This window comes from Prenolepis imparis, unplaced genomic scaffold (assembly GCF_030444845.1).
Source record: "Prenolepis imparis isolate NDT839.2.m4 unplaced genomic scaffold, iyPreImpa1.0 SCAF_4, whole genome shotgun sequence".
Classification (NCBI taxonomy): domain Eukaryota; kingdom Metazoa; phylum Arthropoda; class Insecta; order Hymenoptera; family Formicidae; genus Prenolepis; species Prenolepis imparis.
The window spans coordinates 4,111,134-4,132,208 of NW_028141162.1; the positions used below are offsets into that span (position 1 = coordinate 4,111,134).

Genomic DNA, 21,075 nt, shown 5'->3' on the forward strand with positions numbered 1-21,075 from the left:
TAATATATAATTATATATAATTTTATACTTAATATATAAATTTATATATAATAATTACTACTATAATTATATAATTAAATATAAATTATTAATGTAATTATTAATATAATTTATAATTAACTTTTATTATTATTACTATCAAACTATCAAACCAATAATAATTAAAAATTAATTAAAAATAATTAAAAATAATTAAAAATTAATTTAGCTCAATGTAAGAAGAAATAACAAAGTATATATCGTAAAATATAGTGCATTACCATCTCGTCTATGAGGTAAAATGCTTCTTTGCAGTTAAAAAATCAGTTCATGTTTCAGATAACTTTATTATTTTCGAATACTTACGTTTATCTTCAAACACAACAAGTACGTTATCGTATGAAACACGAATATTACAAACAAATAATAAGTAATATTCAGATACGACATTATATCGCAATAGAATGTAGTAGACTGCGTGAAGGGATGCAGTCTATTATACATCCACTTTTAAATGTTAGATGCATATCTTGTAATTGTGGAAAAGGTTAAGCGTAAAACATATAACAAGTTCAGTTGGATGAACTAAAGCGTACTGGATTTATTCATATTAAATAACAATAACTTATAACATTAATTATTTTAATTATCTTAATAATCTCTAATTAATTTATTTCTAATTATTTACATTATTTACAATACCAGTGCGCATTGATGCATCCAATTTGTTCATAAACAAAAATCAAGATGCAACTGTCACATTAACGAGAATCGTCGTGGATATGTGGACGCGAAGAAATTAATGAGATCAAGTAGTTTATCTAGCTATAATTTCCATCTATTTATTTATTATATCTATATTATTTATTACTTGTCTACATTATATATATATATATATATATTTTATATATATATATATATATATATATATAAAATCCACGAACGATTCGTTTATCTAACAGTCGTTTATCACAGGTCGATGGAAAGTGCACGATAAATAGGGTACGAGTCGTTCGTGCGTTTATTTCGATCGCGATTCAATTTTATTGAATTTAAATAAAATTCGGAAATTCGGACGAAGTAATGGCCGTCTCTATTTCTCTTATTTATCGCTGTTACGGTCTACTTCCGAAGAATTGACGTTTCTCGCGCTGCACTTTCCACAGATTTGACTATAATACGCGAGATTACGATGTACGTAGGTGCAATGTGTTTCAAAGCTCCGGCGTTTCAGATAGGGATGCTAACTGTGATATGGGTTGCTATAAAAGGGTTGCGGTACCGGTTGCAAAACTTACCTGAGGTGATATGGTAATGTGTCGTTGGCTAGGCGGGTAATGATGACAACAACGGTGTTGCCTGCGGCTATTTTTAAGAAATCAGCGTCTCTCGCATTGAACTTTCCTTATATTTGACTATTTTGCGAGAGTATTACGTTGTGGAGTGCGACGTATGTGGGTGCGAAGTATTGTTCAGAACCGTATTCAAGGTAATAATATCCGACGGTTGCAATGGCGTATGCAAAGACGCGGATAGAGATGTTGGTTGCTGTATGGGATGCGATACAGGTTGTCCAGGTTGCACGGATGATGTGGACGCGGGTGATGTTGAAAGCCACGCTGGCAATGATGGCAGTAACGGTGTTGCCTGCGATAGAGGCATCGGTATGGCCATGGATGAAGAGGAGCCGTTGCCGTTTGCCTGCATCAGACCGCCCAACATCCCTCCCATGTCTCCACCGGTGTAACTCGCCATTCCGCCGGTCGTCGCTTCCACAACGTTAGCGGATGCAGCGGCAGCTGCTATTTGCGCCGTCGTTTGCTGCCTCAACTGCTCTCTCGCTCGCTGTTCCTCCTGCTTTTTCATTAGTTTCCGTTGCTTTGCCCGTCGATTTTGGAACCAGATCTTTACCTGTAACATTCAAATAGAATCGTTTTGTTTGCATTTGATTGTAATTTTGTCGTAATTATTTGAGAAATTCATCAATCTTTATTTTTTTCAATTATTAAATTAAGAATGTAATCCTTCATTTTAATTATTTGTGTAAATATTGTGTAAATATATATTTTATGTTTATTTATGTATATAAATTTTGAAGTAAGAGACTCTGATATAAAATATTCACAAACAAAATACGAGCAGGCTAATTAACGATATGAACGGTGTACGATTTGATGATGTTCCGAAATCAAGATCGAAATATAATCGAATATAAAATAAATAATTTTTAACAAGAAATAAAAAATTGCATACCGTTTATAGCGCGTCTTAATTAGCCCGATCCTTTTTGTGAATATTTTATAAATGGTTATATATTTTTTTAAATATATTTATATATATTTTTATATATATATTATGCATACTATTTTGTTTTATATACTGTGTTTGTTGTTATTACTTCGTTGGAAATTAAGAGATCTATATTTATATGCATTTAAAATGCAATAAACAGACTAATAAGAGCCAAACGCAAATAACAAAATGCATAAATAATTGTCTTAAAAATATTAATTAATTATTATATTTTAATTTGATTAATATTATTAATTAATTATACATTGTAAATTATTAATTTTATTTTAAGACAATTATTTATATTTATGCGTTTGATTTTCTTTCTGGTTCTTATTGACTCGAGTTTTATTCGTGTATATTAAAAATCAAATATAAATTAGATATTAATAAGTAAAAAAATATTTATAAGTAAAATATTAATAAGTAAGATATTAATAAGTAAAAAAATATTTTATAACAAAATAATTAGTAAAACATATTTATATTATTATTATTAACATATTTTATCAGTAATAAATGTAGAGATCATTTATACGTAATAAGGGCAGATGTGTGTAGCAAATGTGTTAAGCATTTAGCTCTTAAATTGTAGTAGTATGATTTAAAAAACTTTGTGATGATACGATTTAGAAGACATGATAAATTTCATAAAAATAAAGCCTGAATTCAATAAATGTAAAATTCTCTACACTAAATCTATTTTTATAAAAAACAAATATAATCAAAATAAAATCTCATTGTTACATTAGTATTAGCTATATAAATTAGTAAAAAAATTATGTAATTTTTACCATTAATTGTACATATCTGATGTTTTCAAATGTTTAGCACGTACAAAGATATAACAAGATATACATAATTTGATAATTTTGGTCTGTATTTCTTCTAGCTCATTTATTTCACATTTAACGTTAAATGTCGTTTATATTCAATGTGATAAGCAAGGAATTAATGTACGATTTAAGAGACGATAAATACGAATTAGACACCTATCTCTCTTATTTATATAATTTTATATTTTATACACGTAAAATATACTTAAATATCGAATTCAAAATTAGATCCTTTTTGTATGATAATTTTAAAATGAAGTTAAAAATGCAAACAAAAAGTTAAGAGAAAAGTAATATAAAGAAAAGATCAAAATCGATATTAGATAAAATCAGATAAAATAACCACATACAATTAATTTCTAAAATTATATAATTTAATATCTTAAAATTATTACCGTTACATTTAATCTGGTTTTTTAATAAAGCATATATAAAAATCGTATACAATAAAATCTCTAATAATTTTATGTGGTTATCTTTTCCTTAATCTTTCTTTTACGTTGTGATATAAAGCTGTTATTTCTGCTAAAATAATTTTAATACGTACATCACAGGAATGGTGCGAAAAGAAGCTTTTAGAGAACATACCGCAGGTTGAATGTTAATTTGAGTGGGATTTATACTTACTTGTCGTTCTGTGAGATTGAGCTGAAGAGCAAGCTCGGCTTTACGTTTGATAGTGATGTAATGGCTTGAATGAAACTCCTTTTCGAGTTCCAGTCTCTGATAGTCTGTATAAACCACACGATACTTGTCTTTTGTACGAGTTTTTCCTGAAAAAAAAAAAAAGAAGATAACGGTCGGCGTCATTATGCGGTTAATATCTATCTTACTGATTCTCTTGTCAATAGTACATTAAAAAGATAACGTTTTCAGCGTGTACAACGCGTGGTTGACATTAACCAAGTGAAGGAACAAAGTTTCGTAATTAATTTTACATTGGATTAATTCTTTTGGTATCATCGCTGACTATGGTCGACGCGGTCACGAACTGCTCGGATGTATACATATGTCCGAGAGTCGATGATACAAAAAGAATTGTCCTTCGCTGTGAATTTCATTCGGAATTAATTAAAGAAATTATAAATAAGTATCATACTAGTAAAAAAAAAGTAACGTAAGAGGCAGTTGCAATTTGCGGTTTAGCGATTCATTCTGCAAGAAAGAGTTTTATATCTGAGATAAACAATTATGTGTATATTCTATAATTTCGAATATAACACATAAACACGCGCTATACATATGTGTATATGTGTAGTCTAAAATTTGGACAATTTTAAGATTTTATCAAATCACACAAGTATGAATATTCGTTTAAGGTTTTCTCCAATTGCGTTATGACGTAGAATATTTCATTTAATTAAAATAATATTAATTATAGGTCGCGTTTTTTATCATGCTCGTTCCATCTTAATTATTTTTGTACGAGTCACATAAATTACTTTAGCACTCTAGTGTATTTATACTCATTATATCAATAACCTGCAATTATTTGAGATAGCGGCGGGATCACATTTATGATTTATTTTAATTGCTTATCTCAGATTTACGAAACAATTATTCGCAAAAAGAAATAATAAATAATAGTATCCAGATGGCAATTAAAAAAAATATAAATTATCAATATTTCATTAGATGATACTTATCGCATTCCCCAATAAGTTTAACTTCAAATATTATGAATTTAATTGAACATCAGTGACACTATACACACGCTGCAAAAATAATATCATCACGTGAATAGCTTGTGCATAAAACGATCATGCGCTAAGCACATAAGAAATATTCCGAGACGAAATAAAAAAGTAAAATACAGCTTTTAATACACACTACTAAAATACACATATACATATACTTATAACGAGAACTAAATATATTAAAATTATTCTAAAATTTATATTTTTTATTACAGTAATTATATAAAAAAAGGGACAAGCACATATAAAAAAGCCACAACGGTAGCTTGAAACCACGGTATGCATTTACGATTCGCGATGAGTAACGCGGAGCGCTTATTTCTTAGGAAAGAGGAAAGAAGTAAACGCCAAGCTACGCCAGAAAGCGGTAAAAAAAAGTGCGTTGGCAATCGCACGGTGTGAATGCGTTTCTTACGACGTGGCGTGTTCGTGGCGGTAACACGCGCACAAAATACAGAATAGCAGAGAGAGAGAGAGAAGGAGAAAGAAAAAGAAAGAGAGAGGCGGAATAAGAAACAGGGATGGGAACGGCGCGAGATGACTCGGAAGAGAGGGACATGATTAGATAAGGCCCCGCCGGCGAGATCAAAGGCGTGCACGTTAATCCACCACTCCTCGATAAGGGGACACCGAGGCCTTCGTGGCATCACGAATAAGCGGCGACCTTATAGAGATAGATTTTTCGACGATACACACACACACACATCTCAGGTATGGATCCAGGTATGGATTCAACATGGCTGGCAACTCGGCCAGAAGGGGTGTCATCCTCGTAACAACCATGTGCGAGCAATAAATATATAAAAGAGTAAAAGGAACAATAAATTATTGAGAAAGAGAGAGAGGGGGGAGAAAGCATAATGGAATTTATAGAAAACTATAGAAGTCATTTGTCTGTTACGAAAAATATAACGGTACTTTTTGACGTTTTACCTTGAACATATTCTTTTTTTTTCCGGGTTTCTCTTTCTATCTACCCTCTTGTCTTTTCGAGAATACGTTATAGTAGAATGACCTAACTTCTTGCGTATTGAAAGGCCTTGAAACTTCGGGCAAGAATATGAAAAAAGGAAGATTCAAACAATGGAATATTTTCAGATTTTTTTCATTTCGTTAGTTTTCCAAACTGAAAATTCTCAAATCCGAACTGTTTCGCAATCAAACAAAGCACAAATATCGCAGCAATCATTCATACAAAAACTTTCTCTATATTTTTTATCTGAAAAAGATCTTATTTTATTTATTTAAAAAATAATGAAATGTATAAATACTAGGGTGGTCGTTAAATGGAAGATCATGTTGGATGGTCATAAATCAGCTCCAAATGTAGAAAAAATAATTCTCTAATTTTTTCAGATTTTTATTATCAGCTCTGAGTCTCCCTGTTTGCACGTGGATTTTTTCCATTTAAAAAAATACCAATTTAAGTAATTTTTAGATTAAAAATAGAATCAACAAACCTGATTTAAATAAGTTTCGCTGCCGTGAGGTATAGCATGAAATTGTATACGGGGTATTTCACTCGAGTTTATATTCTTATATCAATTCATTTATTTATTCATTTATATGTTATTTAAATATTATTTATATGATATTTTTTAATAATTTGAAAAAAATACTAATTTACTTCAGTTCTAGATGGAGTCAGCTGCAAAAGTAGTGAACAAAATTATTCAATTTTTCATAAAAGATAGTCAAAAATCGTATATGGGCTATTCCACACGAGTCGTGGGTGTTTTTAATTCAGTTAATTATTTTTTATCCATTTTTCAAGCAATATAACGACGTATCTTATATTTTTTTGAATCTTCCTTGAACTTTAAATCGTCGTTATTTTCGATTATATAGGAAAAAGATGTGTAGGGAATTCCATTCCAGTGCTCAATGATTAAGCGCAAATTTTCGATAATTTTTTTTTTTTTTAGAAAAAAATTAATAGAAAAAAAAAAATTGATGACAGAAGCAGCTGCAGAACTGTGGTGTTAAGATATTAAGCTCTCATGTGAAATACCTAAAACAAAAGCCCAATGTATCATCAGGACTACCAATACAAGAAAATAAGCTATATTAAAAAAGAATACAAAAAAAAATTATATCTTCAACAAAAAAAATCAATGGAAAATAATAAATTAATCGATATATTGATTACTCCGCAAAATAATAATTTAAATTTTTTCACTCGATTTGTGTGTAGTATAACACACACAACTCGAGTGAAATACCTCATATACGATGTTTTACTATTTTCACGGCAATGAAACGTATTTCATAAAATGTCGCTATTTTAGACTAGAACTAACTTAAATAAATATTTTTTAAATGAAAAAGAAAATTACGTGCCAACAGGGAGACTCAGGACTCAAAATAAAAATCTGAAAAAATTAGAGATTTTTTTTTTTCACATTTAAAGCCGATTTACGACTATCCAACATTAAAATTCTGAAAAAACCCATATAACGACCACCCTAATAAATACACATAGAAAATCGTGAATTTTAAGATATAAAACTTTTTATGTAACATATTTTTTTAGAAGATAAAATTTTATATATCGACATATATTTTTTACGTTCTGTACGAAAGAAGAATTATCTTATTTGTACTAATTGATATTGTGCAAAAAATTCGTGCGAGATGTAAGTATCGAGGATTTACAGAATTAGACGATACACATTGACATTCAGGTGATACGCGTCGGCATGCGCGTTTATTGTTAAATCTATGTATAATCTGTTCAAATGTAACACCCAGCAATATATTACGGACTGTCGGGTTTCGAGTTTTCATTTACTCAGATTGAGATCGATCGTTATCGCGGGCACTTTTAGCTCTCCATATCTATGATAATGCTTAAATCACATCTTTGCCGTATTATACTGTATGAGAGGCGAGCAGTATATAATAAATTGATTTGCGTTCGCTACCGATTATTACATCTTATCCGTCATCTTATCGCTACTGGATTTCGATCATCTGGGATTCGATTTCAAAATGTAATTCATTATTTCAACTATTATTTATCCGCCGTATTAGATATAAGATATAATTAAATAGTATCGTGAAAAGACACATACATATATATACAAAGTTCATTATCTTCACTCTAAGGAAAAAGTATTAATGTCAAACTTGCAAATAACATTTTGAAGAAACGAAAGATCTAATAATAAACGTGTTGTGTACACGAGAAAACACGATGAAAGGAAATCTTTCCCGATTATGACAGATTTTCTTTTTTTACAACAAAATCGATTACTTCATGGTTGCGTAATGACCGGTTTAAATCTCTGTTATATAAATAAAACGCTATACACAAGTGATAAACGAAAAATAAATATTAGACTGTTCGCTATAGTTTTGTCAATATCGCGAGATGTAGCTCGATTTTTTTCTTTCCTTTTTTTAATTTTTTTCTGTCATGCTGCACATTGTTAGACGTGTAAATATTTGACGCGTTAAGAGCAAATGTCGCGCAACTTGATGCACGTAAACAAACATGAAATATCCTTAAACCTTATCAAAAGGCAGACTCTTTATCTCGTTGTAGATTGTAATCGAATAAAAAAAAATTTTAACTGTGTACGCGGTACTGGCCTTATTTAATTGCGATAGATTCCTCGTACGTGTGATGAGTGACAGGGGAACTCATCACGCCACATTCGTAAAGATAATTTCGTAATTTTAAATCAATTTTTATCGCGAGACGAAAGAAGTTACACCATTCAGCAATGCGATATATAATAAGAAATGAATAATCACACACAATAAGCTATTCACATACCTATCTAAAGACACAAAAATGACAAATGCGCGTGCGCGTATGTATATACATGTAATAAATTTATTACGTAAAATTTCTGTAGAGAGAGAATGATGATTTAAATAATTATTAGTATTATCTATTAAGAATAAGAAAATTGCGTAATTGTGTAATGATAAAAAAGATGAATAATTAACAGTTAAATCAAGAGATTAATACTAGAGATTGCAATAATAAAAAAAAAGAAATCAATTAACAATATATTATTTTTCTAGCAATAATATATCGAATTTTTTTAGACAAAAAATAATATATTTATAATGTTTGACAAATTATATATATAAAATGTATAAAAAGAACGAAAATTGTCATAATAAAAAAGAAATTAACATCAATGGTGAATGATTCGCTCTTATAATACCACATTTGACACGAAGGACTTAGAAAAAATAACATTTCTAGTTTCTGGAAAACTTTTTCACGGTTAACGATATATATAACTGCACGATTCGAAGTAAAACTTTTTACATTCTGAAAAGATTGACTCTCGAATAAAGTTTGCGAGTTGTATAGGCTCTTGTTTGAAGGGGGGCCAAGTATTGTGCCGGGATTTTTCGTCACATAGAGGCCGCACGTGAGTCAGTCGGGAAGGATTACCGTCGGCATTTTTCATCTCACCGATATCGGGGCTAGCACCTACGATTACCCGGGCCCCGATGACGCGTCAAACGCGACCGCAATGCACCGAATATTGTCAATAACGCGATTATAAGCACGAAATGTGTTGCGTTAGCTGGTGGTACTCTGCCTTACATTTTTCTATGGTTAAATCATCCGCGAGAAAACCAAAATCAAAATTTATGCGAGACGAAAATATATATTTAATCACGATTATAAAGAAGAAATCTCCTAGTTCTTGGCGAAATCTATATATTCCCAGACAGCACCATCTCCAAAATCGGTGCACAAGACATCTTTAAGATATTTTTAAGATGTTTTTTGGATATCATATCATAAGACTTCTTAAAGATGGCTTATGCTCCAATTTTGGACATGGTGCTGTCTGAGTTCTGTCATTTTTATGAGAAAGACAAAATGATCGGAATGTATTAATCAAATTAATATTTTAATCAACAATTAACGCAGAAAGCGTTTTTTAACATTTCAGTGCAACGCGTGTATGTTCATCATTTTTCAAGAAATGTCTTGACATTGGTTCGTCATAATCTGTCTGTCTGTCTTTGAACGAAGACTCCAACAATCCAGCCGAGCTATTTCTCCCGAGTATCCGCGCATAAAATGTGAACGAGTATAACGGAAGAGAGAGAGAGAGAGAAGAGACAAAGAGAGAAAGAAAGAGATGGAAGACGCGAGCGAGAGGGAACGGAAGGAACGATGCTCCTGGGACTCGTTGCCACCCCATTATAGCGTTTGCTCTTCCATTTCGCGGCGCGAAATGGCAAAAGCGCGTGCCCCGCTTTTCCTGTGGGCGTTTGACAACCCCCGGCGATATCTCTCGTGTCGGCGCGGGCCGCCACGACTCATGTGCGCCGACTCGCGCGGGTACCATTCGTCAGCGGCGTCACAATTACCTCTATTGTGCCATCTCGCATTTGTATATCGCATATCAAATGGTCCGCGTACGCGAAGAGGGATTTTCTACCGAGCGCGGTTGTGTGATATATTCATATATATTTTATTCCTACCCCCTTCACCCCTCGCTCAAGTGGATTCTTTCATTTATATTTCGTGCAATATTGTTATATTCTTTCGCAATTTTTTACCCTTTAGTAATATTTGAATTCTGTTTCTCGACAGAAGCAAGCCTATTTTGGACATTAATTCGGTGGATCAGATATACATGATGAGATGATGAAATAGAGATACATTAATTAAGAGCTAAAGAGAGAGAAAATATTTAAGATTATAAATATATAAAATCCATTATAAAGCTAAGTAGCGTGCATACAAATAATATAATTATTTTTTATTTTTTTAATATAAAAATATAAAAAATGATTATATTATTTGTGTATTTATACATACGATAGTTATTAATAAAATATACACAATAGTTTATATTTTTAAATACATATTAATTTAAATACATACTTAAATTAATAATCACAAATTATTATTATTATATAATAAAGTAATAATAAAATTATTATTATCATATTTTTATATGTGAAAAATCGTGCGCGTTACTTAACATATTTAATATACATTTTGTATGCGGGAAACTCTGTAACATATTGTAAGACATACAAGCATAGGCGCCCATGGGGGGGGGGCAAGGAGGGGCATATGCCCCCCCTTGGATTTTAATATTTTAATTTTTTCAATTTAGAATGATTTTATAATTGTCAACCAAATAATTTTTTTACAACTCTTGAACACAAAAATGGTGTGTGTGTGTGTACACCACACGCACGCACGCACACCTAAGTATATGTACACTCTGCCCCCCCCCCCCCCTAGAAAAAAGTTATGAGGGCGCCCATGCATACAAGTGAGGACTGCTCAAGCTAAGCTGGAGTCAAGAGAGATACTGGTCAGCTGTTTTTATACCACACAGAGATATATAAAGAGCAAAATTGAACGTAGCATATTAGAGATGATCTGTATCTAATAGACGGAATCGGCTATCTTTATGGCGGTTCTCCAATTCTTATTCTCCAGTATAATATAGAGTTCACTGACGGAAAACCAAAACTTTAACCCGTATATAATGTGCTACATCAATACAGAATCCATGTACGATATACATGCGATTATTGTAAAATTGTAAATAGTTTGGCAGATGGATAGAAGAGAAGAAAGGTAGCAAAAGATTGTGGATGCGGAATGAATATATTACAAAGGCGTATAACCAAATGGGCTTAACTTCCGTTTCACAAAGATGTTGCGTATTTTAGTTATGCTCCACTAGTTATGCTGCAAATAGGTGACCTGTCTCAGTGAAGAATAGAAAGATACAATGAGAAAATTGAAAAGTTCTGGTCGAAACAGAGATTCTGCAACAGCATCTATACACACAATAGAAAAAAATAAATTTGAAAACACACTGTTTGACATGAATAGCGCGCTAGGTATATGTTGAAATCTGCAGATTTTGTGTCATTATTCTCTCTTTTCCTATCTCTATTTTCTCTGGATTGATACATTTAGGTCTTGGTGTTGGCCAAACATTTATTTAACTAATTGGAAGTCACTGTATACTGGGCGGTTCTGTTTCACGCTTCTGCCTTTACAATAAGACGCGTCGAGTTTTTTCTTCGAGAAGGATATTTACGCAGCTCTCTACAATAGAGATTATATAGAGAGCGTGTAAAAGTTGGTGTTTAAAGTGCGTGTCTAACTAAAATCACGTGATAAAGTACGATTAAATCGAAACGCGAACCATTATTTTTTCCATAATCACTGGCCAAAGTACTAACAATCGATATTTCTCTAGATTTACACCAATCTTCTTAAGTCTTTCGTCCGCCATTCGGTGTTGCTTTTTAACCGCGAAGAAGGGATCGCGGCGTGAGACGAAGGGGTCATAAAACCGGTAGAAATCGCGTGTTGTGCCATCGTAGGATCGCTCTCACGGAACAGCCGCGCGATTCGCGAACAAGAAAGCGCGCACGAGAAGAAGCGCCTTCCTCTCGAGATTGTACGACGCGCCTCGCATTTCTGTATATTATGCGAGCAGACCGTTGTCATGAGAAGGGGTTCTGCCCGAAAGCGGTGCTTCTACCTGCAATATAACCATAAAATGCAGATAATAGCCGGTGGAAGGTACAGGACGCTCGTTTTAAGGTACTTAAAGCGCGTACTCGCTGCACGCGTGTCAAATAAGATGCAAATAAGAGAAAAGAGAGATGTAACGAAAGAGAAAATTAGAAATAGAATCTGCGAACCTGGGAAGAGGGCCTGGGGGCCGAAGCGACGATGAAGAACAACAGAATTCGAGGGAAAGTGATTGAGAAATATTTTTTTCTCCTAAGAATATATCAATTTCAGTCAAACACAGAAAAAGATTAGCTACCATAACTAAATTTTAGCTGACCCTATATTACAAGGAAATTTAGTTATCGTGTCTAAATTTTAGATATGATAGCTCTAATATTTTTTAACTATAGAATTCTCCGTTAAACTATAACTAAAAATAACAGTTATCATAGTTAAAATTTAGACATGATAACTAAATTTCAGGTATATATAGGGACAGCTAAAATTTAGCTATGGTAGCTAATTTTTTTTCCGTGAATATATGAAAAGGAAAAATTGATAGTTTTCTAGAAGAAAATGAACGATTAAATTCTTTGGAAAAAAATTGCCAAATGGCTATTTCAGTTTTTAATACGTGCAATGAAAAATTTTTCCTGTGCTAAAGATGACTCACTTGAGCCAAAGATAATATTTATTATTTATTAATATTGTCTTTACATCCAGTGACAATATTATGTGTAATTAATCTACCTTTCAACGTTATTAGCGTGTTGTTAGCCCTTATAAAAAACATCAAGATACAACATATACATCATATATATACATGACAAATAATTAAAAAGGAAAGCTATAGATTATAGATTTTATATGAAAATCTATTTTTCTATTTTTCATGATTAGTGGCATATTTGGCATTTCTTGAAATATTATAGCTTCCTGAATATTAATAGCTCTTTTAATCACATTTTTACTAAACAACATTGAGTACTCGCATGCACAATACAACGCATGCAAAAACATCAAAGTAATATTGTACACAATAATTAATCTCGATTTTAATTCGTACCGAGAGTTTCAAGTCGACAGCAGAGTTCATTAATTGGCGAAGGCGAATCTGCATTGTCAGTAGCGTTGCACGCTGCAAGAATAAAAATGACATTTCTCTCCTATCGTGTAAAAAATTATCGATACGTATATTAAGAAATTGACCGGATTCGAATGACTAGTATATTACGGTGTCGCGAGACATACGTAAGAGAGTTAACTCTTTCTTGTCGCGTGTGTTGATTCAGGACATCGTGTGAACGAATGAGATTTTCATTCGAAACTGGAGAAAAATTCAGGTGTATGACAAGAGGACGGATCGAGAAGGAAGAATCGGGGAGAGGTGGAGGAGGGGGGGAGGTAAGAGGGGATTATCTCACAAATATTTGAGAGCAATTAGATGTTTGCTCGTCTGTTACCTTGTTTACATGGTTTGCCGTATCTAGACCGCTGAGACGTGTTTATAATCGCGCGCGAAGAAGTTCTCGGCGTTCTCGTTAGACGTGCGTTTTAACACACGTGTGTTAAACTCTTTTACACAGTTTTAAAATTGTCCGACTTCTCTCAATTGATTTTTTGAAACCGAAGATTAATTATTCGTTCAAGTCATCAAAGATGTTTCTAGCATTTACATCGCCCAAGATTCGCGCGTCTTTCACAGCGACTGAGCGATCTGTGTGAAAATCTTTTTTTTCAATATTAAAGTTTACTGACGTTCTAATAAAAAATATATTTCTTCATACGAATCTCCAATATTCTTTCGAAAATGTAATAAATATATTCTTGGAAATATTGTGAATATCTATATGGAAAAAGAATTATTTAAGAAACATATATTTATTTTACTTTTTTAGATGTTTTTTATAGACGAATCTCTTGAGAGCTTTTGTTTAAATTTAATACTAATTCTACAACATTTAAATATGATCTAATAAATTTGTAGTTAGATATATACGGTGTTTAGAGAATGAATTGCACTATTGGCTATAATTCTTGATAACATAAAGAATAGATGTTTTGTTTTTCCTTTTCTCTTCATCTGACTTAATCAAATATTATTATCACTGCATGTAATATTATGACGACTTTAATTCTATATGCACAATATATTTCACAATAAAGACGTCTTATTGTTGATCGTATATGACTATAGGACATTTATTAAATTGTAAATAAATGTTGCCGAAAGATCTTAGAAGAAAATGGTTCAATAATTATTATATCACAATTTCATCAAATGGCTATTTTTGAAAAACGAAGATTTGAGATTAACGAAAATAAAATTTGAAAATATTTAATATCCGCAAATTCTGCAAAGTTTTCTAGCTACATAATGTATCACAAATATGCATTATACTAAATATTAGAGTAAATTTTACATTTTTACAGTAATATCTTATAATGCAATTTTAAATAGTTCGAAGCCATTCTTTTCAAATTAAATAGCAAATATAATAATAGGAATTACTGTTAGACTCTCAATATTATTCTTATTTGATATTTATAGTTATATTTCGCTGGGATATCTCTCTCAAGCAAGAAATCATATTTTCGACAGTTCATTTTGGATATTTAATATATATTTCCACTAAAAATTATGTATATACATAACAATCACAATTTGAAAAAAATGTCTATGTGGATCCACGTTTATATGAAATTTTTCTATCAACGCGATTAATGGAATACTGTATATTGTAGACAGTATAATTGTTTTCATCAGCCAATTAAGATTTAAAAAAATCTGATCTACAATAATTTCCACGTACAAATTGCGTTGTGCTACATCTAGTCAAATGTGCAAGATAAGATAAAAATTAAGTGGGACTAGGGAGCGACGAATCGAAGCATAAAATGTTTCCGACGGCGCGGGCAATCTATTTTTCACGCGTTGAATTTTATTTATTTAAGAAAAATTAAAACGAGTTTTATATGAAATAGAAGATGACGATTTTTTCTGTATAAAGCACTTTGTCTATCGTGTTTTAAAAGATAACAAATGTTTCTTGAAATCTATATTAATTATGCAAATATGAATTTAAACTGATATTTGTCAAATTAATTTTGTTTTAATACTTTGTGTTATTGTGTACTATTATCATGCTATATGTGTACAAAGACATTTTGATCTTAATTCTCAATGTATTCTATTATTTTTTCTATTAAGGTTAATGTCGTTATAATAATCTTGTGTTAATTTTCAACGAATTTCAAAACAAATTTTTAACAAAGATGATCCTGCTATTGAATAAATTTATATCATTATTTAAAACTGGATATGAAAGAAGTTGGAAGCGAAAATGATCTTTGTTAATCGATATATTTAAACGATAATCACACCTGGCTTTGGCTGGCTCTGATACGATGGTCTCTTCATCCACTCGTATGGACTTCTTCTTCCATGCGCGACTCTGGTGTATGGTTGACGTCTAGAGGTGGACGGCAATCCTCTCGATGTAGATGCTATGACCGGCATTTCTCTCGATGTAGGTGGTATGGCCGTGGATGTCGACGGCATGATATTTCCGGAGGTACACGGTAAATCCACATCGTACATCGCATTTGGATTATTAGGCGACGACGTGCTATTACTACCGCTCAGACTGTCCCCACTGCTATTTATATTGTCACTTACACTGTTTATCCTAATGGCTATCGATGGATGTTGATTTATAATCGGGATTCCGACATTTTCATTTCCGATGCAATACTGATGCAATATCTGTTGTCTGTAAGAGCCCGATTGATGTGAATATTGTTGAAGTTGTTGTTTGGTTAACGAACGTTGATCACGGTGAATGTGATGCTGCGGCGACGAATGTTGCTGACTCTGTTGTTCCGGTGGCGAATTTTGTTGTATGTGTTGTTGCGGTGACGAATGCTGCTGATAATGTTGCAGAGGTGATGAATTTTGCTGCATATTCTGCTGCGGCGATGAATGTTGCGAACAGATTTGTTGAGGAGGCGAATTTTTTTGTATGTGTTGTTGCGGCGACGAATGTTGTTGACAGAGTTGTTGAGGTGGCGAATGTTGTTGCATGCTTTGCTGCGGCGACGGATGCGGACAGATTTGTTGAGGTGGCGAATTTTGCTGCATATTCTGTTGCGGCGGCGAATGTTGTGGATAGAGTTGTTGAGGTGGTGAATGTTGTTGCATATTCTGCTCCGGCGAGGAATGTTGTTGCTGGCAAAGCTGTTCTATGAACGAACGCTGCTGCGCTGAGTTTGGTTGTAGATGCTGTTGCGACTGCGGCTGAAGATGATGTGGTTGATATTGTATATACTGCGAGTAATGACTCGAGTAATGTGGCCATCCAGGAAGCATCTCGGCATGATTAAAGAATTGCGAAGAAATTGTGTGTGCATTCGGCTGATGCTGAGGATGCAAAGCTGGTGTCGCCGGTATGGCTCTGGGAGCGTATCCATACCAATGACTTCCGTCAATGGCTGCGGCGGCCGCAACTGCGGCCGCGGTGTGCGGTTGGACCTGTTGCATCGATGTCTGCTGCTGTGCTTGCTGCATTATTAATTGTTGCTGTTGTTGATTATTAGCGATCTGTTGCTGTTGCTGGCGATACGTAACGCTGAAGTTTGCTTGACTATAATGCGACATCATGTTGGCGATGTTGTTGAGATTCGAAGGTTCTCCCGTGATGAAATCGTCATGAAACGATGGCATCTCTTGTTTTTTATATATTAGAATATTTACACAATGCGAATGTTTTTTTTCACCACATAATTAAAGTATTGCGATCGGAATTATTAGGAATTAAAGATAAATTTCTTATTACACGAATGCACAGATAAATTGAACGTTGTTACTTAACGCAACGAACCCGTTTTTATTCAATATCGATATCGATATCAAAGATGCTGCGATGTAACTTCTACAAACGTTTGTCGTATAATGTCTAGTATCACTTTTCTCCTCATGTGCACTTCGACATTGTTAAGAAGCGACTAGTTTGGTGGGGCGCAGCTAGTCGAACCGGATAAGCTCTGTTCCCACCAACAGCATCGAGCGACCAATCTACATCCACGACTCGAGCGTAATGGTGTCCAACGAGAGCGTTACTAAAACTCAGGTATCTGCAGAGAGAGAAAGAGGGAGAGAAAAAAAGAGAGAAAGAGAGAGAAAGAGATAGAGACAGAGAAAGAAAAGGAAGCTGGTTCTTGTGACTCCACCTCTCTCGATAAGACGTGCTGTTATTTGTTTCACTTGTATCAGTGCATCGACTTGTATTGTTTCTGTCAATTTTTTGCGAGGAAAAATAAATTTTTATCTCTAATCTTCAATTATCTAATAAATAAAAATTAATACTTATATGTTTATTCATTTATTAGAGATTTGTTTCTTGAAATTAATCACATTTATTAATGAATAATAAGAATTAAATAGAAATTGTGAAATATAAATTAATTATTTCATATAAAATACAATTTGTACAAAGAAATCATTGTTTATTTAATTGATATAGAAATAAACTAAGCCATCAAAGTATTTCACAATTTCTACAATAAATTTTTTTAATAGGCGGTATGGGAGAAATTTATTTTTAATTTTTCTTGTCTCTCTTTTCTCTCTTTCCTTTTCTGTCATTTTTTCTCTTTTTTCTATTTTTTTCTCTTTCTTTTTTACGTTAGGTAAATGCGTGTATTGTATATTAGAAATATCAAAGAAATAATATAAGAAAATTTATATTATATCTCTCAATATTATATTACATTAAATATGTAATTTATATTATATATTTTATTATTTCGTTTTGTTTTATTGAAAATAATTTCGAGATAAAGATTGAAATATTCCTAAATCTTTAATTGATTTATACATTAATGACAAAAAAATTATATTTCTCGTATTTTGTGCTCGTATTTTGACTTATATTAGCTTCTATTTTTATGCTGTAGCAAAAATATGAAAATATTTATTAGTAATCGAATACATTTTGACGGTTATACGACGTCTTATTTATCATAAATAAAATATACTTTTATTATATTTTTATTTATATTTTTATTTTATTATTATTGTATATATATGTATATAGAATATTTTGTCAATGTTTACATTATATCAAAATGATAATTTAATGTCATAATCACGCGTAAATCATAGCCCCTGTATGTATCGTACATTTTCAATTTTATAAGTAATGTATACACATAATATATTATTTTATTGCGCGATTGTAGTAAGATCACATACACACATGCACACAACGATCTGGGATGTGTATAACAGTTATATGCTGTACCAGAAGTTCATAAATCATTTCAGCACTTAGATAATTTAGAGCCGAAAACTCAAGTTTATCGCAGCTGTGATTACGATCGATGATCATTGTTTATTACGTTTATTTAAGTTGAGATCTCTCTACGTGTCTAATACTATAAGACAGATGTCTTCGTGTAACAAATTATTCCTGAATAACATGAATAAATTAATGACTTTCTTAATTTACTCTTGCATACATATAGTCAGATAATTTTGAGTTTTTCATTTTATAAGAAAAGTATCTCTACTTAAACTTTTTCTTTTTTTAACTCTTTTTGTGAAATTTTGGATGCATTATGAAGACAGCTTCTTAAATAATTCTTCTTCATGTTATGTAAGTCACGTTTGTAAGTCATGTGAAATAACAGATATCTATGAGACCTCTATTAATCTTTTTGTTCCCATTACATTGCTTTTTAATCTTTTTTACGAAATTTGTTTCTGCTACATTTAGAAGCAGTGAAAATTTTAAATGTTTACAAATTTTTCTCTTTCTCCTTTCCAGTAAAAAATTTTTTATTAGACACAATACGCGTTTTAAATATGTGCTTAGAAAGACATTAAAGAAATCTATTCTTATTTAGAAGAATAATTTCTAGAAGAATAAATCTCGACATAATTTTTTTTCCTTCCTAAGAATAATTGGAAATAATTAGAAGAATAATTTTTGCATCGTGTTATTAGAAAAAATAAAATTTTTCTCACTTCTTCAAATTTTATTTTTTATAAAAACAATATAAAAATTATTTTTTAATTATTTTTTTATTTTTTTTTATCCTATACATATGAACAGAGAAAAAACAAGAGAAAGAAAATAGATATATTTCATATATAATCATATACATTTATATTTACTTTTTTCCGGGTTTTACTAATAATAAAGTTTTACTATAATTTCATAGTTCTTATTTGATGTCTTCGTATGTCATTCCTGAACACACGTATTTTATCTATTAAAAACTACTGAGAGGAGGAAGAGGAAAGAAAGACTTGAAAATATCACTCGCGTCAAATTGGACAATCTATCCTTAAAAAGAAATTCAGAGATTTTTCGGATACTTTATATATTTTTATATTTTATATGGAATTATTTTTTATATGGAAAGATTCATAAAAGATAAAGTTGTTAATTAAATTTTGGTTTAATAGAAATTGTATTACTTACAATGGTCAGTACTGTGATTTTGTAATTTTTAATGACGATGTCGCTTATGTATCGTTAAAGGTTATAGAACCGCAGCACTGGTTTTATAAGAAAAAGTAAAACAAAATATAAAAATCTTACATATATTACATCTTATACACAGTTAGATTTTGTATATTGATATTTTCAAGGTCTTTTACGAAATCTTATACACATGGTTATATTTTATATACTGGAATGTTTTCATCTCTCAAGATCTTTCAATAAGGTTTTCGGAAAATTTATTTCAGTATGTATGCATGCTATATGATTGTATGTATGTAATATGATTTGCTTTATTTCAATAATGGACTATGAGTGCTTTGCAACAATTGTATTATATCTATGTGTTTTTTTTTCTTTTGGATTTCTATTCACTGCTACTATCAATGCTTCAATATTTGATACATTTCAGGACTAGAGTTGTAAGAAATTAAGAATTATTAATTATATAAGAATTATACTACTACATTACTATATTATAACAATAGTATAACTGTATTATAACAAAACTACTATATTACTATATTATTATAACAATATTATAACTATATTATAACAAAATACGCACATGCGTTATATGTTCGTGATTTATAAAAATTCTTTCTTGCGTTTTTACTCTTTAGATTTGTAATTTCAATAAGATTTTTTGAATATTTCTTGAAACATATATATTCCAATGACATTTGAATAATAATTTAAAAAAACACATAAGAAGAAGATTATTCATTTTCCCTATTTTTTTTATGCTGAATACCATTTTTATATTACTTTATTTGAGAAAATTTGCGATTAAAATTGCAAAGAATGACTTTGAGAAATATATAGAATGTATTTGAGAAATATTATAACTACGGTAAACGACGTGTTGCTGGACAAGTTTATTGCAATTGAAATTAAGTATCTTAGAATTTTTATCCTAAAAAAATGTATTTTTATTTACATACACATACACATGTACACGTGCACTTTGTATCACATTGTGGATTCTTTTAATTTCTAAAATATATATCTTCAAAATTATCTACTTTTTAAACTAAAGAAAACATATCAAGTGTAATCTATGTAAATAGTTCGATTATTAGCTTTAATAATTTTGATCTTAGCATATCATATTAAAATATGTTAGTACTTTCATTATTAATAGTATTTTCAGTGTTATAATTATATAATTTCACATAAATTTGCAATACTTTATCCGAAACAAAAATCATACGGAGAAAAATAAACTTCTAACTTACGCAACAAAAAATATATTTTATTCTTTATTATTTTACTTTACTGTA

The 21,075-nt window shown here is 31.3% G+C and overlaps 1 protein-coding gene across 2 annotated transcripts; it reads right to left on the reverse strand.

Moving 5' to 3' along the window:
• Positions 1 to 648: 648 nt before the first annotated feature.
• Positions 649 to 17,508, reverse strand: Cad (homeotic protein caudal). 2 transcript variants are annotated; one of them, XM_083036028.1, is made up of 4 exons: positions 15,669 to 17,508; positions 13,351 to 13,422; positions 3,735 to 3,880; positions 649 to 1,890 (listed from the first exon to the last, which is right to left on the reverse strand). In XM_083036028.1, the coding sequence occupies exons 1-4, from the start codon at positions 17,005 to 17,007 to the stop codon at positions 1,411 to 1,413; spliced, it is 2,037 nt and encodes a 678-aa protein (XP_082892154.1). In that variant the 5' UTR covers positions 17,008 to 17,508; the 3' UTR covers positions 649 to 1,410. The 2 variants fall into 2 exon arrangements, with proteins under 2 accessions (XP_082892154.1, XP_082892155.1); XM_083036029.1 differs by lacking the exon at positions 13,351 to 13,422 and having other exon boundaries at positions 652 to 1,890; positions 15,669 to 17,506.
• Positions 17,509 to 21,075: the final 3,567 nt, after the last annotated feature.